This window comes from Oryctolagus cuniculus, chromosome 7 (genome assembly GCF_051225735.1).
Source record: "Oryctolagus cuniculus isolate XC-2025 breed Fujian yellow rabbit chromosome 7, ASM5122573v1, whole genome shotgun sequence".
NCBI classification, from domain to species: domain Eukaryota; kingdom Metazoa; phylum Chordata; class Mammalia; order Lagomorpha; family Leporidae; genus Oryctolagus; species Oryctolagus cuniculus.
The window spans coordinates 27,730,111-27,755,272 of record NC_142873.1 but is presented as its reverse complement, the minus strand read 5'-3'; the positions used below and the strand labels follow the sequence as shown (position 1 = coordinate 27,755,272).

Below are 25,162 nucleotides of genomic sequence, written 5' to 3'. Positions count from 1 at the left end.
ATATTTACAAGAGGGCCAGCTCCATGGCTCACTAGGCTAATCCTCCACCTTGCGGCGCCAGCACACCAGGTTCTGGTCCCGGTTAGGGCGCCGGATTCTGTCCCGGTTGCCCCTCTTCCAGGCCAGCTCTCTGCTGTGGCCAGGGAGTGCAGTGGAGGATGGCCCAAGTCCTTGGGCCCTGCACCCCATGGGAGACCAGGAGGAAGCACCTGGCTCCTGGCTCCTGCCATCGGATCAGCGCAGTGTGCCAGCCGCAGCGTGCCGGCTGCAGTGGCCATTGGAGGGTGAACCAACGGCAAAGGAAGACCTTTCTCTTTGTTTCTCTCTCTCACTGTCCACTCTGCCTGTCAAAAAAAAAATTAAAAAAAATATTTACAAGGGGCTGGTGCTATGGCTCACTTGGTTAATCCTCTGCCTGCAGCACCGGCATCCCACATGGGCGCCGGGTTCTAGTCCCCGCTGCTCCTCTTCCAGTCCAGCTCTCTGCTGTGGCCCCGGAGGGCAGTAGAGGATGGCCCAGGTGCTTGGGCTCCTGCACCCACATGGGAGACCAGGAGGAAGCGCCTGGCTCCTGACTACATAGGTGCAGCGCCGTCCGTAGCGGCCATTTGGGGAGTGAACCAACGGAAGGAAGACCTTTCTCTCTGTCTCTCTCTATATATAACTCTACCTGTCAAATAAAAAATTTACAAACGCATTTATAAATTTGGGAGGCAGTTGTGAGAGGAATAAAACCTTAAACTGGGAGTTCTGAAAACTTAGATGTACTTCCAGCTTTGCCAGTAACTCTATATTCATCAAAAGAGATTTGACTAAAATTTATTTAACTTTTTACAGTCAAAAATATTGGGGGTGGGGAGAAGGGCCTCTTTTTCAAGTATCTGACCTAAGACTGAATCCTTAAGCAATAGAAATACCAGTTTCAGAACAACTATAAATTCTGCACTATATTTAGGAAGTGCACCCAGTATTGGAATTCATTTTAACCCCAAGTCTTTTTCAAAAAAGAGGTTTAGTTTACTTTATAGTTTGGAAAGTACATAAAAATTCAATTTTACATTGCCTCTTTAGAGAAAAGGCGCTCTCCATACCAAGTGGCAGAAAATCCATTCATTAATAAACAATTTTAAAAGAATCTGAGCACTCTAGATTGTATTGAGGAAACATTTCCAACTTACCCACTTCTTAATTGTGTCTGGCTCAGATGGGTAGTTTCTGAAATTATGTCATCTGTAGCCACAATAAAATGTGCCTTGCTTTCTCTTTATACATAAAGACATGAAGAGGGATTTGAGAAAATTCTAGTGGTCCATTTTGACATCCTTGAAAGCTGGAGCAAGAATCAACTTCCAGAACTGGCATTTGTCAGCGGTTAAGTTGCCGCTTGGGACATCACCCAGTGCCTGGCTTGGATCCCAGTTCTTCCGTTTTGCAACCAGCTTCTGTTAACACGCATGCTGGGAGGCAGCAGATGATGGCCCAAGTACTTGGTCGCCTGCCACTCACGGGAAAACCGGATTGAGTTCCGGGGACTGGGTTCCCCTGGGTGTTTGCAGGACAGGTGGCGAGTAAACCAGAGCATAAGAGCGCATGCTCGCTCTCTGTTTCAAATAAAATGGGGGAGGCGGACGGGGAGAATATCCTGTTTCCTTTGACAGTTTTCATGGATAAATAAAGATTTGTTTTTTGATTCAAATAAAACAGCCGAGGATCAAAAACACGGCAATGATTTAACAATGTGCTAATCCAGTAGCGAAAACTGAAACTTCTTTTGGACGTTGACGGGAAAGTAAACAAAATATGCCTCTAGAAGTTGTCCTAACAAATTGCAAACCTGGTGAGTCAGCTGCACGTGGGAAAGAGCGCAGCCAAGACGGGGATACCTCCCCAGCCCCTATGGAAAGCCGCGAAAATCCCGCGAGATGTGTGCACGGCTCGGCAGTTGCCTTGGCAACAGCGAGCCCAGGTGTTATCTGTAAGCGCCGGACGAGCGCCAGGTGGGGCTAGTGCTGTCGGGGCGTCGTCTGCGCCTGCGCGGGCATACATCGCCCGCGTAGCGAGAGAAGCCCGGATGGAGGACTCGGCGCCGCGCCGTTGCCATGGCAGCCCGGTCCTGGCTGCCGCGGGCGTAGCTGCTGGGGTCTTCCATGCCTCCTTGTCAGAGCTTAGAAAGAGGAGAGGAACGCTGCCCCGGCCATCTCTGTGACCCCAGGCGCTGCGTCTCACACAGGCAGGAGGGGATGGAGAGGGCGAGAAGGGAAGGAACTGTGGAGATGCCTGTGGTGGGAGAGAGGGTAAAGGGAAAGGCTGGTGGGCAGAGCTGCGAGGAGCCCCTCCGGCCGGGCTCTGCGGGCAGCCTGACGGTGTGTGGAGGAAACCCGCGCAGGGAAGCCCAGACTCTACATTTTGGTCATAGTCTCAGAGTTCTCGAACGGGGAGGTCATAATTTCTGTGGAGAGGCTGCGGCGTCTCCATTTCGTTGTGGTACCTTGGGATTCTGAGCACAGATTCCAAGGATCACCCAGTGTCTGTGAGATATTGATCGCCTTACGTTGTGACAGGTTGTGCTTTTAAACTATGTAGGATCTCAGTGTTGCAGAATACCGCCGGAAGAATGGGCCAGATGGCCGCATGATATTGAGGATTAATTTTTGCTGAAGTATTTATTTTATATTAAAAGGGTTGTTTTTACATTCAACTCTTAGTTTTAAACATGTTTATAAGAGTGTAAGATAAGAAAGCCAATGAGTTAGGTTAAATTAGTTTTGAGTATTCTGAATTCCGATGAAAGCTGAATTATGTTTGCATGTGGACGGGCTTCCATTCGCCCTGAAAGGTCTGCAGTCGCCTACCCACGGAGATTTATCAGACGCTCAGAGGAAGGAATTAACTCTGTCTCTCACTACAGATCTGTTAGGGTGGATCTGCCCCCAGCCACTTAACATACATATTCACTCATGTTGCAACTAAAATGTGTAAAGCTCACAGTAATAAAATAGGAAATAAGTATTAGGTGATGTGGTTCGCGTGAGATATTTTTGTCCCAGTGAGTTGACTGTATACCATATGGCCAGTACTCTGGGGATGAAGATTAACCGAAGTGAAGGTGTTGGATATCCTGTGACGCATTTGAAAAAGGCTTAGCAACTTGGTAACAAGAGTTTATGATTTATGTTTGTTTACTTGAGAACCAGTTACGAGGATTTTTTTCTTTTTTTTCTTTCTTAAGTTACAGGAAAAGAATTACACTTCAAATTTGTTGGAACTTCATCTCCTTCTCAGTTACTTCAACCATGGCTTTTTTTTTTCTTTTAAACTATGACATAATGTGGTAAATTAATACCACTTAATATGCTTAACTTATAAATTGTTTTTGTCATATTGAGTCCACGTCTTTGTTTTAAACTTGAGTTCTCACGTGGGTGAAGTTCTTGATAAACAGTAAAGTATATCTACTAAAGACTTCCAGGCAACCTTATTTACAAGTTCAGCAGTATGTTTATTGCAAAATCAAGCGAAGGCACCGAAGTTTCCAAAGAAATCTTCTGACAGTTACATTTAAACATCTTAAAATAATACATTTCAAGTTCCTGGTCTGAAAAGAAAGCCAATAATCCCAATGCTTTTTGACTGTGAAAAATAGTATTGATTGGGTAATTGTTTTGAGATAGAGTGAATTTTAGTTGCACCATTCAAGGTGTCCTTACTTTCAGTTGATAGGGTGTTAGGTAAACACAACAGCCTAAGTGCTTTAGCCCATCTTGTGGCTATGCAGTAGTAAATAAATTCTTCCTAAAGTATTGATTTGGCTTCTCCAGCTCACCTCAATGTGTTACTGTCCTCAACCTCTGATTTAGAAATTATTGAGGCCTTACTTTTGAATTCTTTGAAAGTCTGTATGGTATTTTTAGTTAAAAGAAATAAATATTTAGAATGAATTATAGTCTAATTAATATCTTAGAAATAATAGTTATCCACTTTAATAATTAGATGAATACTTAACAATTTTATTGAGTCAATTTTCTATTCTTCCTTTCATTGTTTTTTATATATACCTTTATTCTACATTTTTATTTATGCTTTTATTTAGCTTTGCCTTGTCTCACAGACTGTTGCAAATACTAAGGGTCTACTTCAAAAATCGTTATGGGAATATTATATATATTTATGTGAATATAGTAAGTGTTTAACAAATGTTTGTCAAAATTATATTTTTATGTGTATATATTGTATATACGCAACATGTACAGTCACATTATAGAAAAAGATGTACATGCTTCATATATTTGTAAAGTTATGCACACAGAAAAATTAGGGCTGGGAACTGACCTTGATTTTGCCATAATTAGAAGCAGTTGTTATGTACTGAAAAGTTCTCAGATCACAAATTATAATTATGCCATATAAAGCACTAGAAGGACTGTGAAACTGGGAATAGGAATTGATATAATCATTTTTGTTTGAACTCAGGATAATTTAATTGGGTGAGATAAACAATCGAGAAAATGTTCTCTAATCTGAAAAAAGAGCTGTAATAGTTGTCAAGGAATGTGAGAAACCCTTCTCTAGATCTTAAATAGTCTTTTTATCCACCTTTTAAAAGTCTCCTTGTAGATAAAATTTTTGGAAATTAGGCTGGGAGGGCGGTGGGAAGGAATGAGAGGATTGTTAGAAATGTCCACCTATGAAAATGTTTTACCATTGCAAGTTTTTCTTTCAGGGTATGTACAGAGATATGTTTATTTTGAACATTGCGTGTTTTGTGTTTCTTACCTTTAACATTAGGCTCTACATCCCACCTATAAAGTGTACTTAACATATACCTTATCTTTTAAAATTGTATAGCATCACTCTTTAAGAAACAGAAAATGAATGAAAATAAAGATTTTGATTCAAAAGAAAGTGAAGAATATGAAGATGACTTTGAAAAGGACCTGGAGTGGTTAATTAATGAAAAAGAAAAAAGTGATGTCAGCATAATAGAGGTATATATAAATTGCCAACAGCATGCATGATTGATTACATTAACAAAGTGCTTTGCGGTTCTTGAAGATTTTTATCTATATTATCTCATCTGAATGTCACAAAATTCTTTTAATACATTGGACAATTACCATTATATCCATCTTTGAAATGAAAATCCTGAAGCATAGGGCCAGTAAGGGAGAAAACAGATGATTAATTAGCACTTAATAAACCTAAAATGATAATTATAAAGTTGTAATTTAAATGATATAAATAAACCATAACACCATAATTCATTAACATCAAAGATAAAAACAAATACAGTTAACTTTAAGTTTTTATGAAGTTACATAAAATCATAATATTATACTTTTAATATAAATGAAACAAATTCTAAAAAACATGATCTTTCAGGTAATATTTGAAGCTGCAAGATTGAATTAGATTTTTAGGGGAATGAAAACAAAAAAATAAAGGGCTGAAGGCTTGAGATATCAGAATTTCTAGGGAAAAATGGATTTATTACACATGATCACATAGTGTTTATCAGAGATGTAGAAGGCAAATCCAGAACAGTGAATCAGTTCTTGGATTCTTGTAGGTTCTTTCTCTTTTTACATGTACATGATATATATTTGTGTTTATATATAATATGCATGTGTATGTAGGTGTATGTATATGCATATATATATACATATATGTCAGATTGGTGTCAATAAGTAAGGAAGGAATGAAGAAAAAGACTAAGACTGGGCTATAACTAGGTCATTAGGGTTAGTGACCAGAGCAGTTTTCTGGCAGAAGTCAGATTTAAGGGGCTTAAGGAAAGGAAAATGAGGAACTGAAGGCAGCAGACTTTACGTCACAAATTTCTCATTGCTATATCTTGCTTTATTATGCAATGGAGAAGACAAATGGGATGGATAATATTTGAAAAAGGACTTAAAAGTGAGTTTTTTCTAATGTGGCTTTTAATAAATGGGAGTTTCATGCATCTGAGAAAATGAATCAGAATTAGTAGAGGCAGAGATATCTAGAGTGGTAATTCTGAATCAAGGTATTATAACTAGAAGGGTATGAGATCCAAAGCATAAGGAGATAGAATTTTAAAAGTAACAATGATGATTCATTGTTTCACTCTTATTCATTCAACAAATATTAATTGTCACCTACCAGATGTCAGGGGCTGCCTTAGCTTTTTGAAGTACAGCAAGGATCTAAACAATGTGTTCTGTTCAGTTCTGTACACTCCAGTGAATGATTTTAATAATCTTTTTCTTTGATACTGGTGGTAAAAAGGTATGACAGGGCAAGAGGTAAGAGAAGATCAGGGGCAGATTTATTTGTTAAAAAGCGTATTTTAAAAAGAAAAGAAGTGAAAGCCAAAGGAGAATTCATAAGCAGTTACTGTAGGAATCAATCAGAGAATCAAATCAGGCTATAAAAGACAATCGCAATGCTGAGATCTTAATTAAACCATAGTTATTTGGCAGTAATTTTCATGGGTCAGGTTTATTTGCTTATTGAACATCTAACAGTGTTTTGTAAGTTAGGAAATGAACGCTATCAGAAAAGATGACTTGTGAACAATTAAAAGGAAAATGTAATTGTAAGGTGTTGCAGAGAGCAGTATGCAGTAGCTCCCATTGAACTGAATTGTCTGAGAAGGAAAGAATTCCGTGTTGGAGAGTAAAGTGTCTGGTAGGTGGAGTACGCAGGTGGAAGAGATAAAAAATGTCTTTAGTTAAAGCAAGGTTTTATGATGCAATATGGGTTATGTGGAATTACATTTTTTTTAAAGATTTATTTATTTATTTGAAAGAGTTACACAGAAAAGGAGAGGGTGAGAGAGAAAGAAAGAGTTCTTCATCCGCTGGTTCACTCCCTAATTGGCTGCCATGGCCGGAGCTACGCCGATCCGAAGCCAGGAGCCAGGAACCAGGAGCTTCCTTCAGGTCTCCCACATAGGTGCAGGGACCCAAAGACTTGGGCCATCTTCTACTGCTTTCCCAGGCCATAGCAGAGAGCTGAATTGGAAGTGGAGCAGCTGGGACTCAAACCAGTGCCCATTTGGGATGCTGGCACTGCAGGTGAGGGCTTTACCCCTTACACCAGAGTGTCGGCCCCAGAATTACATTGTTTTTAAAAGAGGAAGGCCAAGTTACCTGATGGTGGTTAGTATGGATTATTGTTAATCTCTGAATACAATGGAAGAAGGATAATCTGATCTATGGCTTAAAAACTAACCTGGAATTTTGGTTATTGGCTTTGCAGATCACAGCAGCAGTAATAGTCTGAGGAGATTAATAGAACCTCAAATGATTAGTACTTGACCAAAGGACTCTACCTTGAAATGGTTTTGGGAGAAAGATGTTTTATTTATTATTTATTTATTTATTTATTTATATATTTATTTATTTATTTTGACAGGCAGAGTGGACAGTGAGAGAGAGAGACAGAGAGAAAGGTCTTCCTTTGCTGTTGGTTCACCCTCCAATGGCTGCCGTGGCTGGCGCACTGCGCTGATCTGATGGCAGGAGCCAGGTACTTATCCTGGTCTCCCGTGGGGTGCAGGGCCCAAGCACTTGGGACATCCTCCACTGCACTCCCTGGCCACAGCAGAGAGCTGGCCTAGAAGAGGGACAACCGGGACAGAATCAGGCGCCCCGGCCGGGACTAGAACCCAGTGTGCCGGCGCCGCAAGGTGGAGGATTAGCCTAGTGAGCTGCAGCGCCGGCCTGGAAGATGATTTTTTAAAAATACAAGTATTACAAGGAGAAAGTATTTTCTTCTGGATATGTAAAGGGAGGGAAATTTCAGAGGGGGAAGAATATTAAAATCATGTGCTATTTGCAGTTACCTTTTGTTGTATTAACATTAAAATTTTTTAAGAATTGTAGTGCTTAGCATCACCAAATTCAAATTTAGAGCTAAATTTTCCTTGGACTGTTGTCACATACAGTTCCTTTGGGCTATTCATAAATATGAGCAAAATATGAGCACTTAGATTTTGTTATTTTAAATTAAGTTACATTAATAGGAAAATTCATTCTGTACAGTCCACATACAAATGAACTAAGAGTCTCAGTTTTGTTGAAAAACAGAATTTCATCCTTTTTTTTTTGGTAGATGGCTTATGAGAAGGAAGAAAATGTTATCCAAGAATTAAAAAAGAATGAAACAGAAATAGAACACACTGAACAGGCTTCTGATTATGACAAATCTTTGAAGGCTGAAGCTTCACTAAGAAGAAATGACTTCATTTCTGTACCAAGTAGTCAACCTTTAGATCCAATATCAGATACAGATAGTGAAAACTCTTTCCAAGAATCCAAATTAGAAAGCCAGAAAGATCTGGAGGAGGAAGAGGATGAGGAAGTAAGGAGATATATAATGGAGAAAATTATACAAGCTAACAAAATTCTACAGAGTCAACCTGTGAATGATAAAAGGGAGAGAAAACTTAAGTTCAAAGACAAATTAGTTGATCTGGAAGTTCCCCCACTGGAAGAAACTGATAATTACAAAAATTATTTTGAAAATGAAAGTAATATGTATGGAAAACTATCACAGTTATGTATTTCCAGTGAACTTGGACAAGAAAATGTGCTCTTGTCAATTACTGATGGAAGCTGTGAAGAAAACAAGGATAGGAAGATACTGGTAGAGAGAGATGGAAAATTTGAACTTCTGAATTTACAAGACATTGAGAGTCAGGGATTTTTGCCCCCCATTAATAATGTTATGAATACAGACAATGAACCTCAGCAGTTGTCACTCAGATCCTCCAACTCATCTGTCAGTGGTGCCAAGAAAGAAGAGTCTCCAGTGGCCAGTCATGCTATCACTCACTCATCAGCAGGAGAGCCAGTAGCTTATATCCCTCAGCCACTACCCAACCCCAACACTCGCCCAGGCTCTGTTGCCTACTCAGATCGCAGTAAAGGGAGTTGGAGATCTAATAACAGGACACAGTCTGCAAATATATCTCCAGTGACCTCAACATACTGTCTTTCCCCTCGACAGAAAGAACTGCAAAAACAGCTGGAACAAAAGCGAGAAAAGCTAAGGAGAGAGGTAAGAACATAAGTGGACACTGGTATTGAAAGTAGAGTATGTTTTCATGTGTTGCAGATGCATTTAGAATCAAGATGATTGTTCAGAGTACTGGAGATTCTTGCTTGCTTTATTTTTCTATTGTTGGGTTGTTAAGAATGTGTATTTATGGAACAAACACTGTAATTGCATAGCCTTTTTGTTAAGTGTCGCTCCCCCTCTTCGTGGAGGAACGACACAGGACCCTGCGCTGTTCTTTTGTCTGCTCGGCCCTCCCCGGGTTTGCTGCTGGTTCTTCCCGGGTTGGCTACTATCCCTTCCACCTCCGTGGAAGGGCAGTTCCCCCTGGCCACATTCCCCACTTCCGCAGGGGAGCGGCACACCGCCGGCCGGCTTTCTTGGGGGCTGCACAGGCGTTCCCTCAGATGTTCCCCTTAGATGTTCCTGGTGCATGCCGTCTCTCTCCTCCTTTATAGTCCTCCTCCGCCAATCCCAACTCGGCTGCCCACACGCCGAGTACGCTGCTCTCCTCCAATCAGGAGCAAGTCCTACAGTTTATTAGTTGAACTGGAGGCAGCTGTGCGGAAGCTGTTTACTTCTCTCCCAGCGCCATATTGTGGGAGAGCAGATGCATAGAATAAGTCTTAATTCCAGTAACTCAGTCCAGTCCGGATTGCTCCCCACATTAAGGATCACATAGTAGAATGATCTGGAAGAGCTAGAGCAGATGTCAGTGATTACTTCATCTGATCTTTTCACTTTAAAGATAAAACTCAGTAAAGTCATGTGACTGCTGACAGTGGTCCAACAGTGGGTGAAACTCAAATGTCAGAGGAAAAATGAGAGCACAAGGTTGTTAGGATATAGAAGGTGACAGGTAGACTAATTCTCTTGTGTGTGTGCTTGATCTATCTTCAATATCTGCAATTCCTTGGCTTCAGGGGTTTTTTATGTTAGAAAATAGCCTAATATTCTTAATGGAATATCTCCAAAATCCAATATGAAATCCCAAATTACATTTTCATTTAAATTTAATTTTATAAATGAAAATTTCAGGTACTTAAATGAATGAGTTTTATCTCAATTACCTGTATCAGTGCCTCAATTCTCTGTTTTATTGGATTCCTAATGGTATTAAGGTGAATCGAACATAATGCTTAACAATAAATGCCAAACCTTAGAAGAATCACAGCTTGGTAGAACTTTACAATTAGAAGAGACCTTGGGGATCATTTTGCAGATAAAAATAACTATAGTCTTGAAATTTTAACTGACTTTACCAAACTTGGTCAATTTGTTAGTGAGATTTTGGAATCAAAATTTCAGTTTCTTGCATCCACTGAGAAATGGTATGTTTTCCATTTTAGATGGGAGATTATCAGGGAAATTTCTGACATTTAATTTAAGAGTTCATATTAGCAGAAAAAGATGAAAAGTGAAGTTGTAAGACTGTGTAACTGATCACATACTCAGGCAGGAATCTGGCAGTGTTTATGCTTTGTTTAGAGCTTTTCTTACTTAGCCACTAAAATCTAAACTGTCACAGTCAAACTCACTATATTTGGCTCTGGTATAAAACAGTCCTTAAGAGCATCAGAACTTTTTGATTATACAAAATTTGTGAGAATGACTGAAATATGTTTTTGCAAAATTATTCAGCAGATTTCATGTAAATTTTAGTGGCTTTTTACTAGTCTTTAAATAGTGTGAATGATGGACAGTTCTGTTTTTGTCTTGATTCTGTTTTCTCGGTGTCACACCCCCTTTGTTCTGAATTATATTTTTGTTGTGACAGGATTCTCATAATTAAATATCCTTTGGCTCAAGCCGTGGTCTTTTAAGTGCTAAGTTTTTTTTTTTATTTTTTTATTTTTTATTTATTTTTTTTTTGACAGGCAGAGTGGACAGTGAGAGAGAGAGACAGAAAGAGAAAGGTCTTCCTTTTGCCATTGGCTCACCCTCCAATGGCCGCCGTGGCCGGCGCACTGCGCTGATCCGAAGGCAGGAGCCAGGTGCTTATCCTGGTCTCCCATGTGAGTGCAGGGCCCAAGGACTTGGGCCATCCTCCACTGCACTCCCTGGCCACAGCAGAGAGCTGGAAGAGGGGCAACCGGGCCAGAATCAGGCGCCCCGACTGGGACTAGAACCCAGTGTGCCAGTGCCGCAGGCGGAGGATTAGCCTATTGAGCCGCGGCGCTGGCCTAAGTGTTAAGACTTTTTAACATTTTTTAGTTAATTTAGGGAAAAGCTTTGCTTTTCTGTATAATATACCTAAATGTTCCCTTTGGAAAGATAATTCCCTTATACTGTATGTATTTGTGCAAGGCTTCGAAAATATTTTTCCAATATAAAGTAAATGTGTAAATAAATGTAAAATTTAATCTTTAATAAACATTTTATATGTGAATAATACATTAGGGCTTGGAAATATGTCTCTCTATCCTGATAATTCATGTAACTCATATACTTACTTATATTACATTAAGATTTTTCATGTTCTTTGCACTAGGAAGAACAACGGAAAATAGAAGAAGAGAAAGAAAGGAAAAAAGAGAATGATGTAGTATTTAAAGCATGGTTGCAAAAGAAAAGAGAGCAGGTTCTAGAAATGAGGAGAATTCAACGAGCAAAACAAATTGAAGACATGAACAGTAGAGTAAGTAAAACTTTATGGAAATAACCTCATGCAGATGTTACTTGAACTTATTTACAGGAGGGAGTTTGAATATCAGTAAGAACCTGTGGAAAGAGTAAAGTGGTTCACAGACTACCCCTGTGAAATATTTAACATGCAGGTAGTGTTACAATTAAGTTCTACACTTGATCCTAGCCAAAAGGCTGAGAAGTGATGAAATTAAGTTCTAAGTAAGCTTGTACAAATAAAAGGATTCATGTCTTCAACCTCATAGCACAGAAAATAGAAAACTACTAACTCAATTTTCAAGATCAATAACTTTGATATTCAAATAAGATGAAGATATATACACACACACAGCACATCACAAAACCTATAGACTGATCCACTTAGGAATAGACTTATAGAAAGCTTACATAAAAGCTAACAAATTAAAGACACCAAATTATTTAGTTTTTTGAAAATTTGAGAAACAGAAAATTCAAGAGGGAGTGTGTTAATCCATATCCTCATTACTTAAAAATATATGTATAAAGTAAAAATTGAAAATTCAATCCTCAGCTTTTCTAGATTCATCTCCCGTTGATAACCATTTTTAGAAACATGGTACAAACTGTCCCATTTTATTATGTAATTTCCCTCTTCAGTTACTTAATCTCGGACATCTTCCTAGGCCATTACATTTAGATCTCTGTCTTCTTACTAGATGGTGTTCCACTGTTCATTTATTAAACCATTCCACATTTGTGGACATTACCCTTACTCCCAAACGTGGGCCCTTTGGGGTTGTAATTGGATATTAAGGCACTCAATGAGGTATCTTCCCTCTGGTTGAGCCAGAACTGTAATGTCTCTCAGAACTGTGCAACCTCTGCTATCTTCATTGTTTGCAGCAGCTTCTCTTTGCTACTCCCTGTAGGACCTCACTCTACACATGCACAGATCAGTTCTTGCCAAGGCCAAAGGGAAATTCTGTAGAGATTTATAGAGATTGATTCTGGATGACTCCTTCCTTTCCAGTACCCTATGCTCAGAATACAGCTATCCTAACATTCCCAAACTCCTGGCTCTGTTTCATGAGCCCAGTGAAACTGCTAATTGCTATATGATATGGCTTCCTCTACCTACACTATGGTCAGGAAAGTGCTACCACATAGAGAGAAAGGGTGAGTATCAGGCTTATATCATGTATTTTTATTTCTCTCAGCAAACACAGATGCCATGAATATATATATGAAATTTGGTTAAAATAGCTGATTAGGCAGAAGGAGAAGTTTGATACCAATCATTCATCATGACTGGATGCAAAGTTACCACTTCAAAGTTTTTGTTCTTTTTTTGTTATAATCCAAGAATTTAATATAGTTATAATTATTTTTATAATATTTAATCTATATTCTGTATTCACTCCTAACTTCTTTCTATCTTGGTTCTCCCACTTACTATTGCTATTACCTGTGTAGTGATTTTGATGATACACTTTTAAATTCTGCTTTAACTTACCTTAAATTTTAAAAATTGATACTCTTTAATCTTTATTCAACTAATATAACAAAAAAAGAGATTCTATTCCTCCTTGGGATTATTCTCCTTGGGATAATCTCAGATTATCATTCCCATAATTTTATTTATTTATCAATTTTTAAAAATTTTCATTTTATTTGAAAGGTAGACAAAGAGAGAGACACAGAGAGATCTTCCATCTGCTGGTCTACTCTTGAAATACCTATCCTCAACAGTCAGGGATGGGCTAGGCTGAAGCCAGGAACCTGAACTCAATCTGGATCTCCTATGTGACAAGGACCAAAGTATTTTAGCTACCAACTGCTGCTTCTCAGGGCATTAGCAAGAAGGTGAATTCTAAATACAGGAGCCAGAAAATGCACTAGGTACTCCCTTAAGTGATACGGGCATCCTAAGCAGTGTCTTAACTACTGTGTTAAACATCTACCCATTCCCATCATTTTAAATTAAAAAAAAAATATATAATCCTTGCAAGTAATATCTTAAAAATACACAGAGTATTTTTATTTTTTTAACTTTTATTTAATGAATATAAATTTCCAAAGTACAGCTTATGGATTACAATGGCTTCCCCCCAATAATGTCTCTCCCACCCGCAACCCTCCCCTTTCCCACTCCCTCTCTCCTTCCATTCACATCAAGATTCATTTTCGATTCTCTTTATATACAGAAGATCAGTTTAGCATACATTAAGTAAAGATTTCAACAGTTTGCTCCCACACAGGAACATAAAGTGAAAAATACTGTTTGAGTACTAGTTATAGCATTAAATCTCAATGTACAGCACACTAAGGACAAAGATCCTACATGAGGAGTAAGTGCACAGTGACTCCTGTTGTTGACTTAACAAATTGACACTCTTGTTTATGGCCTCAGTAATCACCCTAGGCTCTTGTCATAAGCTGCCAAGGCTATGGAAGCCCCCTGAGTTCACTGACTCTGATCATATTTAGACAAGGCCATGGTCAAAGTGGAAGTTCTCTCCTCCCTTCAGAGAAAGGTACCTCCTTCTTTGATGACCCGTTCTTTCCACTGGGATCTCACTCGTGGAGATCTTTCATTTAGGTGTTTTTTTTTTCCCCAGAGTGTCTTGGCTTTCCATGCCTGAAATACCACAGAGTATTTTTAAATAAATAATACAAACATATGTTCAAAGGTCAGAAAGTTCAAAGAATTATTCTGCAATCCCTCAGCCAGTAAATCCGTCTATTCCAGTGACAACCAGTACTATTAGGTTTTTGTGATACTTTTCAGTAATATTATATATATATATGTATATATATACATAGTTTTATATATTTAAATAAACATGTACACAGAATCATACTGCACACACTAATGCATACTTTCATTTTTTACTGAATGTATCTTAGAGATCATTTAATGTTAGTATGTAGATGGAACTTTTTAATATTTACCTAGTGTTCCATCATATGGACAGATCACAGCTCATTTAATCATCCCTCTTTTTATTGCATTAGAGCTTTTTTAATGTTTTGGTATTACAAAAATACTACAGTAAATATCTTCGCTTATATGTTAGTTTACAAATAGAAAATTTTTAATAGAGGATACATTTGAGGAGATAGAATTGCTGGGTAATTCCTTTTTAAGATTTTGATGGATATTGCAAAATTGCTTTCCGTAGATGTGCCACTTAATACTATCAACAGTGTTTGAGAGTTCCTGCACCTGCACCCTCATTAAGAAGTGTCCTTTCAAATGTTTTTGTATCTTTACCAATCCGGTAGGTAGGAAATGCTGTCTGATTATAGTATTGATAAGAGTGAGATTGACATCTATGAATTGTTTAAATGTTTGTTTTCATGGAAAAATCTGTTGCCAACTTTTTAATTAGGAATATTGGTCCTTACGTTTTCAATCTATAGGAGCCCCTTATGCATTGAATAAACTAACTTTTTGAGAGATTAGCTACATTGCTATTTCCTTTTGTCTTAGTATTTTTTCCGTGCAGTGCAGAAATGTTTGGTTTTATATGGCTGAATTCCAAAATCCATAAAGAGAAAACCTGGAATAAAAACCAGTCACTTAAAGCACAACATTCACCCTGCTTTCAGACTTTGAAGCAATTCTGTTGGTTCTTCTTTCAAAGCATATCCAGAATTCTGCTATCCTAGTTCAAACCACCATTTTTGGTTGCCTGGACTATTACAAAAGCTAATGAGTAGTCCCCCTTCTGCCTTGAATCTTCTTTATCTAGTCTGTTTTCTACATAGCAGACAGAGTGATCCTTTTAAAGTACAGCATAAATTTTGTCACTTATACTTAGAAAGCTTTAGAGGATAATTTCAAAATGAAACCCCAGATCCCTACCGTGGCCCACAAGGTTGTCTATTACCCAATCTTCTCTGACTTCATCTCCTATTACTCATTAGTCACTTTTCCACAGCTTCACTTTGACTTCTTTGCTATTTATTCAAAATGTCAAGTCAGCTCCATTGCCTTTATGGTTAACACTACTTGAAATTCTTTTCTCCAGCTATCCCATCATTCGCTCCTTCACTTTCTGTTTACATGTCACCCTTTCTCCTCAGCTTCTCCTTTTCCTCTCCTTCCTATATTTTTCTTGAGAATACACTGCATGACTCAATCAATCATCAGTTTTTTTCCCTGTGTAGGAAAAACTGCCTAATAAATTCCCTGTGGAACTGTTCTGTATTCATGCTCTCCAAAGCAGATGCCGTTAGTTACATATGGTTGTTACGCACATGAAGTGTAGCTAGGGTGACTGAGGTGTACCAAATTTTCTACCTTATGTAATTTAAATAGTCAGTAGCTACTCCACTGTATAGCACAAACCTAGAATGTTCACTGATGCAACCCAGTGCCTATGTTACAGCTGTGAAGTAAATGCTTTATAAATATCCGTTTAGTGAACGAAAGAGCAGGGATACTCACCAATCTGTTTGTCCCTGAATCCTGACTCCTTTGATCCATAATTCCAGACTGTATACTTTTCATTCATAGCCAGACATTCCCAGACATTCTAGATGTTCAACAATGATCTTTCAGATCCAGGGGTCCTCTCCACAAAGTTCATTTGTGTAACATAGATCCTGAATTACTTAAATCCCATAAATTAGACTGGAGCACACTTGGCTAAATGGATTACAGATAAGGGAAATGCAAGATGTCTATCAAAGAACTCTTCTTTAGGGAAAGCATTAAGTGAATGTAGCCTTTCCTTTTATGTTCTAGTTAGGTATCTACATAATAAATCATACTTCTCCCAAGGCTAAACAGCCCCACCCCTGCCCCTTTCCACTCCTTTATTTCCCATAACACGAGCTTGTTCAATTTTCCTAAAGGTGGTATCAATCATCATGGTTGTGAGATCATGAAATAGCCTTTTTTATTGTGTCAAAATCCTTATGGCAGTTACCTTTATAAGAAAAGTCTTATGGTTCAAAATCCTTATGGCTGTGCTCCATAATAACAGCTAAAATTTTGAAGACAAACTTGGCAGTTAAGTAGCTTCTGACAGATGCTCTTAAACCTAAACACAAAGTTTGAAATTAAGAGAAAGGATAGATAACACAGTGCTGCAATGTTTGCAAACTGTATTCCCCTGAGCTCCTTCTTGAACTGCTACAAATTCTCAATTCTGTACTGTCTATCCCCCACCTTCCTTCAGTTTTTTTTTTTTTTTTTTAACAAGCAGAGTGGACAGTGAGAGAGAGAGACAGAGAGAAAGGTCTTCCTTTGCCATTGGTTCACCTTCCAGTGGCTGCTGCAGCTGGCACGCTGCGCTGATCCGAAGCCAGGAGCCAGGTGCTTCTCCTGGTCTCCCATGCAGGTGCAGGGCCCAAGGACTTGGGCCATCCTCCACTGCACTCCTGGGCCACAGCAGAGAGCTGACCTGGAAGAGGAACAACCTGGACAGAATCCGGTGCCCCGACCGGGACTAGAACCCACTATGCCGGTGCCGCTAGGTGGAGGATTAGCCTATTGAGCCGCGGTGCCGGCCCCTTCAGTTTTTTGTTTGATGTGTTTGTGCAAAATTATTTTTAAAGGAATTTATTAATACTTTAGATTCTCTGGGTCACAGAGAATTCTCATCTTTCTAATATGTTTTCTTTAAAGATTTATTTATTTATTTTGAAAAGGCAGTGAGAGAGAGAGAGAGAGAAATCTTCCATCCCCTGGTTTACTCCCCACATGGCTGCAACAGCCAGGGAAGGACCAGGCCAAAGCTAGAATCCAGGAGCCTCCTCCAGGTCTCCCACAAGGGTGCAGGGGCCCAAACACTTGGGCCATCCTCTGCTTTTCCAGGCACATTAGCAGGGAGCTGGATTTGAAGCGGAGCAGCTGGGACCAGAAACAGTGTCCATATTAGAATGCTGGCATAACAGGTGGTGGCTTTACCAGTTATGCCACAATGCTGGCACCCATTCTCATGATAATGTGATATTAATACAAAGAGAACAGATTCAATATAGTATATGTATAAAATTCTAAGAATGTAATAATACTCCCCCTTTCCCCTCACTTCTTCTCCCTCTCTCTTTCCCTACCCACTCCCTCCCTCCCTCCTTCCTTCCTTCCACTTCCTCCCTCCCTCCCTCCCTCCTTCCTTCCATTCCCTTCCTTCCTTCCTTCCTTCCTTCCTTCCTTCCTTCCTTCCTTCCTTCCTTCCTTCCTTCCTTCCTTCCTTCCTTCCTTCCTTCCTCTTAGTTTTTGAGATAACATTTTCAGCTTAGATTATAGTCAAAGGATTAATGCTGCACTAAATAAAGTGTTCAACAAGTAAAAATTAAAAAGACTGTAGTTCAGCAAGAATATAGTCAAGGACTATAAATAATAATCAAATGAAGATACATCCATTTCATTCATATACATTCAATTTTTGAAAACTCACAGATCATCGTAACTATAGTAGTATATCTGTCTATCCATCCATCTATAAACTACCACAAATAAGAGAAAATGTGATACTTTCTTTTTGGGTCTGGCTTATTTCACTTAGCATATGATGCTCTATGCATACATTTGTTGCAAAAGTCAGAATTTCATTCTTTGTAAAAGGCTGAGTAGTATTCCTTCCTAATATATACCACATCCTCTTTATCCAGTCATCAGCTGATGGACCTGTAGGTTGGTTCCATATCTTAGCTATTGTGAATTGAGCTGTTATAAACATGGGACTGCAGGTACTTTTTCATATGCTGCCTGCTTTCATTTCCTTTGGGTGTTTCCCCAGGAGTGGGATAGCTGAGCTCTGTCCTGAGCATGAGCAGAACTTTTAAGATCCACAATCAGACCAACACATGCAGGAACCCAGCCATAACTCATGTCCTTCTCAGGTCTCTACCTGTGCCCAGCAGTCTCACAGTTGCAGGGTGAAGGGGTTCTGCTCTCCACCCTGCAAGCTGCACTGTTCCAGCACAAGATGCCCACCATTTCACAGGTCAGAATAGAGATGACTGCAGCTCTACTTCAGCAAACTGAGCCTGACACTTTGGTGGGAGGAGGGGAGAGAAGCAATGTGGTCTCCCTTCATGGAGTAATATAGCTGCTCAGCATCCCGCCCTCTCCCCACCCTGACCTGTTAACCAAGCTGGACCCAAAGCCAGTGAGGACCATGGAATTCTCCCTCAGTCAAAGCTGCCCACTGTTGTAGGCTGTGGCAGCCTCCTCTCACCTTGCCTGGGAAGCTGGTACTTCCCAGCCAGGTGCCAGCTGTGAATATGCATGAGTTGCTGGTGTTGTTTGACAAGCGACCAGTGACCGGTGACTGTATCTGTTCTCTCTCACTGCTCCTCAGAGTGTTTGTCCTGTTGTGTCTGTTCTTCAGTGGAAATCTCTCTCCATCTGTCCCCTAGGAACTTGCATTTCTTTGTTTTTCTGGAATCTCTCCATGGGCTGAAGTCAGTTTGACTTCTCCCTATTCAACCATCTTGTATCTCCCCATGCAAAATTATTTTATTTGACAAATAGCTCAACTTTGACGTTTGAAAATCGCTTCTTCAAGACTTTTTCATTTACTAATTATCTCATCAATTAATTAATTAATATTACTGGAAGACTTATGAAAGAAACCAGATGCCAGTGAGTTCAGCGTTGGATTTTTGGATAGAAGTGTAATCAGTATCCCTGATTCAAGAGTGATGCATTTGGTTTGAATACTATGAGTTTAGGTAATGAAGTTGGCAATGTTATGAAAAATTAATGCATGGGACATGTATTCTATTGGGTCTCATAGGCCCCTATGAGGGCCTTGCAAATAAGTTTTGGTTTATCTAAGTTAAGCAAAACTTGTTTTCTAATTAGCAGGAGAACAGAGATCCACAACAAGCTTTTCGGCTATGGCTTAAAAAAAAACATGAAGAGCAGATGAAAGAAAGAAAGACAGAAGAGCTGAGAAAGCAAGAGGAATGCTTATTCTTTCTTAAAGGAACAGAAGGCCGTGAGAAGGCCTTTAAACAGTAAGTTAAAATCAGAGCATTTTTCAAACCCTTCCTTAAAGTCATTTTAGAAAGTTTTATCACCAAAAAGGGTTGGAAAAAAATACTACATATTTTATCTCTTTCAGTATATATCTGTTGAATTTCAAATGCATGCTTTTCAAAAGGTGTAATTCATTTATTTATTTTAATTTATTTGAAAGATGTATAGAGAGAGAGAGAGAAGGAGAGACAGAGAGAAAGGTCTTCCATCTGCTGGTTCACTCCTGAAATTGCCACATGGCCAGTTCTGGGCCAGGCCGAAGCCAGGAGACAGAAGCTTCTTATTCCAGGTCTCCCACATGGGTATAGGGGCCCATGCACTTGGGTCATCCTCCTCAGCTTTCCCATGTGCATTAGCAGGGAGCTGGATAGGAAGTGGAGCATCCAGGATTAGCACTGGCACCCATATGGGATGTTGGTGTCACAGGCAGCAGCTTTCCCACTAGGCCACAATGCCAGCCCCCAAAATGTTTAATCCTTTAACTTCATAGCTTACATTTCTATCTATACCATTCTTCCTTCAAGTTAATTTTCAATGTTAAAATTATTTCTTATGACACCCATGTGATAGCCTTTGATACCTTATCATTTAATTTACTGTTTAGTTATTTCTTACAGAAATAGAACTAAGACCTGTTATGGTTTTTCCTATATATCCCTCAGAAAATCTGAATAAAGAGTTGTATTTGCCAATACATGTTTTTCTGTAAGGAAAAGGAGGTGGGCTGGGGAGGAGAATCTATATAGAAAGTGAAAAAGGAATATTGGTGCATACTTTGGTAATTTGATTTAAAATTGAACATTTTTTCCAGTTATCTGGGTAAGACTGCATTACCTTGCTAACTCTTGAGAATTTAGAACTGCTTCATAATTTTGCTAGCAGGCCTTGGGGCCAGTGGTCAGAGTGAATACTCAGTCCTATTGTTTGGAATTCATTCTTCCATTCCTCCCTCCCTCTCTTCCTCTCTTATTCTCTTTCTCCTTTCCTCCCATTCAACCTTCTCTTCCTTCTTCCTTCATTTCTTTTCTTTATGTCTCTTAAATAAACTAAAACCTTTTATAACATAAACAGTAAACGTGCATGATGGAAATTGAAGAACTTAAGATCACATTTTCATTATCCCAAAATTATGACTGCTAGTACCAGAGAGAATGTTTTCTATATGTATTTTACATATATTTATAATTTTAAAGTATAAATTGAGGGGCTGCTGTTGTGGCATAGCATATTGGGCTGCTGCCTGCAGTGCTGGTTCGAGACCCAGCTGTTCCACTATCCAGCTCCCCACCAATGTGCCTGGGAAAGCAGTAAAAGATAGATGGCCCAAGCTCCTGGTTCCTGGCTTCGGCCTGGCCCAGCCTTGGCCGTTGTGGCCACCTGGGGGGTAAACCAGTAGATGGAAGATCTCTGTGTCTCCCTCTCTCTGTGACTCTGCCTTTCAAATATATATATATATATATGTATATAAATTAAGATCATATTGTATGTACTGTACTGCAATCTGATTATTTTCATTAATGTTCTGAATCTAATATACAACCCATTTGCATTTTTATCCCTCACTAACCTATAAATGACTTTATTTAAGCTAGTATCTAATTCAGGAACATAAAGCATTCTGACGTTTCTTAAATCTATGCTATTCTAATGAAGTTATTTGTTTATATATGAAGAAATCCTTATATTTATGTGTATAAGTACACACACATATATATGAATACCAGATTATGGGTGTATTCAATTATTTTTATGTAATTTTAATTAAGAAAGCTTAATTTGTATGACTTTGTAGATTGTGAACTGTTCCTTTGATATTTTCGTGCTTTAGGGCTATTTTTCCATTTAAAGGAAGAACTATTGTATGAACTGAGGAACAAGAGATCTATAATTTCCCTACTGGGAAGAATAAGGCAGCATATCTGCATCCTAGTTTTCTTTTTCATTTTTTTCATTCTTTATTTTTGAGATAACATGCTCTTAATTTACATTATAGTAAAAGGCTTAATGCTCCACTCAATACATGCTAGCATTCTTAACCTGGGTAACTAAAGTTTTAGAATATAGCTAGTTGCAAAGGATTTGTTATTTGGAATGTATAGTTGTTTAAAAAAGCACATTTCCAAAAAAAGACAGGACCTACAGTACATGTAAAATCCTGCATTTATTACGAAAATGTCAATTGAATTGGCAATTTCACCATACAGTAAGCTTAATTTCAAGCATTTGATCCTAGATACAACTATACTTTCTTGTAAAAGCCTGAGATTTCTCACCTGGAAATACTGTCACAATATAAATTATCAAAATACTAACTGAGAAATATGACAGTATTTCTATGTGAGAAATATCAATTTCCTTTAATTGTCTATAGACAGCTAAACATATAAGTAGCATAAAAAGTATATTCAGGTTGATACTGCATCTGATTATTCTTCTTCCTGCAGATGGCTAAGAAGGAAACGGATAGAAAAAATAGCAGAGCAACAAGCAGTCAAAGAAAGAACTAGACAGCTCCGCCTAGAAGCAAAGCGTTCTAGACAATTACAGAACCACCTGTATAGTATGTCAGAAGCCAAATCTTTTCGTTTTACTGATCATTACAACTGAAGGTATCTATCTATGAAACAGTTCATGTGGCAGCTGCTATCATCAGGATTTTGTATATCATTTCTTATGGCCTAAGTGCTTTGGTCATACTCTAAATTATGGAAATGATATTTATCTTTTGGTGTTGACAGTGAATTTATGGCTTTTAAGAAACTCTAGAACAAAAAAATAAACATGTCATTTTACAGTGTTGGAATGTGTTGTGCCATCTCTTAGTCTGTGCAACCAACTGGACAACAAATGATCTCTCTGTTCTACTTCTGAATTATTGTATTAAGATTTCTACCTAGAAAGAACATAAGAAAGGGACAGATTTCCATTGATAGTTCCTATTATCACAGCAGTTGCAGCAGAACATTTCATAAGGCAAGAGGAATGACTTCTTAAACAAGCCTGGTTCAAAGCCTTATACAAAGTCCTGTTTGTATCAACTTTGAATTCAAATAGATGTGGCAAGCTAACCAATAGAATACGCATAATTCTACCTGTTAGTATGAAAGAGAGGAGAGAAATATGAACAGGTATACAAATTACTATTTTAGGTATGTTACAAAATTAGCCAAGTTTTATTGAGAGTTTATAATGTGCCTGGTATGATTGTAAATAGTTTGCATAAATAATATAATCATAAGACTACACTATTAATCTTGGTTTGTACTTGAGGAAACTAGTATATGATTAAAGGTGCAAGCAGTTCATTTACATAGACTCTGATCTGTATGGTTGCAGGATCCATTGTTTTAGTTATATTATAAAGCTTAACTACCTTGGTAGAAATATATGAAGGTAGTTAAGGAATCCAGTGTGTGTAAATACTCCCTTTGTTATGCCTAGCAGCATGCAGTGGGTAGAGATCAAAGATAAACAGACAGTGTGATGGAGGGTAGAGTCACTGTGAGAGTTCCGTTAAAGATTCAGAAGAGAAGGTTCTTATCAACTGAGTATTTTTGCTTTAATCACTTGACAATAAATTAGAAGGGCAGAGAAGTACTTATGCTATCTCAATTTCTTATAGCACTTTGAGCATGCACAAGGCAATTAACATCTTCTTATAAATGATCTTATGTTGTTTTAAATTATCCTTATGGAAAAGAGCCAATTTGTTAAAATACATATCACAGAACACTGAATGTAGTACTGAACATTTATCTGTAGCTATTACAATGTCAGAAAGCACTGAAAGCTGCAGAACTGAGAATAGAGGGACTACAAAATTCCAATATTTGACTAATGAGTAAGAATATATATAAAACAGTTTAAAGTCCCCATCTGTCCTTATCTGGAGTGAATTTTGTTTTACTGAATTTTCTGAGGAAATATTTTGGACTTAGAAACCAGTGGCAAGGGACCAGTGTTGTGGCCTAGTGGGTAAAGCCACCACCTGCAACACCAGCATCCCATAAGGGTGCCAGTAGCTGTTCGAGCTGTTTCACTTCTGATCCATCTTCCTTCATAGGTCTGGAAAAGCAGAAGAATATGGCCCAATATTCTGTCACCCATGTGGGAGACCTAAAAAGAGCTCCTGACTCTTGGCTCTTGGCTTTGAACTGGCCCAGCGCCCTCAGTTGTGACCATCTGTGGAGTGAACCAGCAGATGGGAGGTCTCTCTCTCTCTTTCTGTTTATTTCTCTCTATGTAAATATTACTTTCAAAATGCATAAATAACTCTCTTTTTTTTAAAGGAAGAGGTAGGAAAAACCCAGTCTTAGGAAAACTTAGGAAGCCTTTTGAATCCACAAACTCTGTCAGTATTTAGACAAGCCATAAGCAAAGTGGAAGTTCTTTCCTCCCTCCAGAGAATAGTACATCCTTCTTTGATGGCCCCTTCTTTCCACTGTTCTCACTCACTGAGATCCTTCATGTAGGACAGTTTTTGCCTCAGTGTCTTGGCTTTCCATGCGTGAAATGCTTTTGTGGGCTTTTCAGCCAGACCAGAATGCCTTGAGGGCTGATTCTGAGGTCAGAGTGCTATTTAAAGTGATTGTATTTTTATGAGAGAGGGAGAGGGAGAGGTGTCTTTCATCCACTGGTTTACTCCCTAGTTGGCCGGCCACAATGGCCACAATGGCCAGAGCTGCGCTGATCGAAGCCAGGACCAGGAGCTTCCTCTGGGTCTTCCATGCAGGTGGAAGGGCCCAAGGACTTGGGCCATCTTCCACTGCTTTCCCTGGCTATTGCAGAGAGCTGGATCAGAAGTGGAGAAGCCAGGACTCGAAGCAGCACCTATGTGGGATGCCAGCACTGCAGGCGACAACTTTACCCACTACATCATAGCACCAGCCCCTCTCATTGTGATTTTGATTTGCATTTCCCTCATGGCTAGTGATCCAGAACATTTTTTTCATGTGTCTGTTGGCCATTTGGATTTCCTCTTTTGACAAATGTCTGTTTAAGTCCTTTGCCCATCTCCTAACTGGGTTGATTGTTGTTGTGGAGTTTCTTGATCTATTTATATATTCTGGTTATTGATCTTTTATATGCTGCATAATTTTCAAATAATTTCTCCTATTCTGTCAGTTGCGTTTTCACTTTCCTGTTTCTTTAGCAGTACAGAAGCTTCTCAATTTTGTGTAATCTCATTTGTGACTTTTGGTTTTGATGCCTGTGCCTCTGGGGTCTTTTCCAAGAAATCTTTACCTATGCCAATATCTTGCAGGGTTTCCCCAACGTTCTCTAATAATTTGATGGTGTTGGGTCATAAATTTAGATCTTTAACCAATTTTGAGTGGATTTTTGTGTAAAGTGTAAGGTAGGAGTCTTGCTTCATACTTCTGAATGTAGAAATCCAGTTTTCCCAGCACCATTTGTTTAAGAGACTGTCCTTGCTCCAGGGATTGATTTTAGGTCCTATGTCAAATATAAATTGAATGCACATGCTTGGATTGATTTCTGGCATTTCTATTCTGT

General features: G+C 38.8%; 1 protein-coding gene across 6 annotated transcripts; it reads left to right on the top strand.

Moving 5' to 3' along the window:
- Positions 1–1,999: 1,999 nt before the first annotated feature.
- On the top strand, positions 2,000–22,451 carry CCDC181 (coiled-coil domain containing 181). Of its 6 annotated transcripts, none has more exons than XM_089336931.1 (6): positions 2,000–2,230; positions 4,846–4,985; positions 8,992–9,042; positions 11,531–11,677; positions 19,475–19,626; positions 22,093–22,451. In XM_089336931.1, the coding sequence occupies exons 2-6, from the start codon at positions 4,869–4,871 to the stop codon at positions 22,253–22,255; spliced, it is 630 nt and encodes a 209-aa protein (XP_089193057.1). In that variant the 5' UTR covers positions 2,000–2,230; positions 4,846–4,868; the 3' UTR covers positions 22,256–22,451. The 6 variants fall into 6 exon arrangements, with proteins under 6 accessions (XP_089193057.1, XP_089193056.1, XP_089193054.1 ...); XM_089336930.1 differs by having other exon boundaries at positions 19,472–19,626; XM_089336928.1 differs by having other exon boundaries at positions 8,095–9,042.
- Positions 22,452–25,162: the final 2,711 nt, after the last annotated feature.

Bases quoted from the DNA above. Each gene is read 5' to 3' on its own strand.
- CCDC181 (XM_002715234.6), top strand. From the start codon at position 4,869: ATGAATGAAAATAAAGATTTTGATTCAAAAGAAAGTGAAGAATATGAA. The intron at 4,986-8,094 runs GTATATATAAAT...TTTTTTTGGTAG, and splicing joins GTGATGTCAGCATAATAGAG to ATGGCTTATGAGAAGGAAGA. The intron at 9,043-11,530 runs GTAAGAACATAA...TCTTTGCACTAG, and splicing joins GAGAAAAGCTAAGGAGAGAG to GAAGAACAACGGAAAATAGA.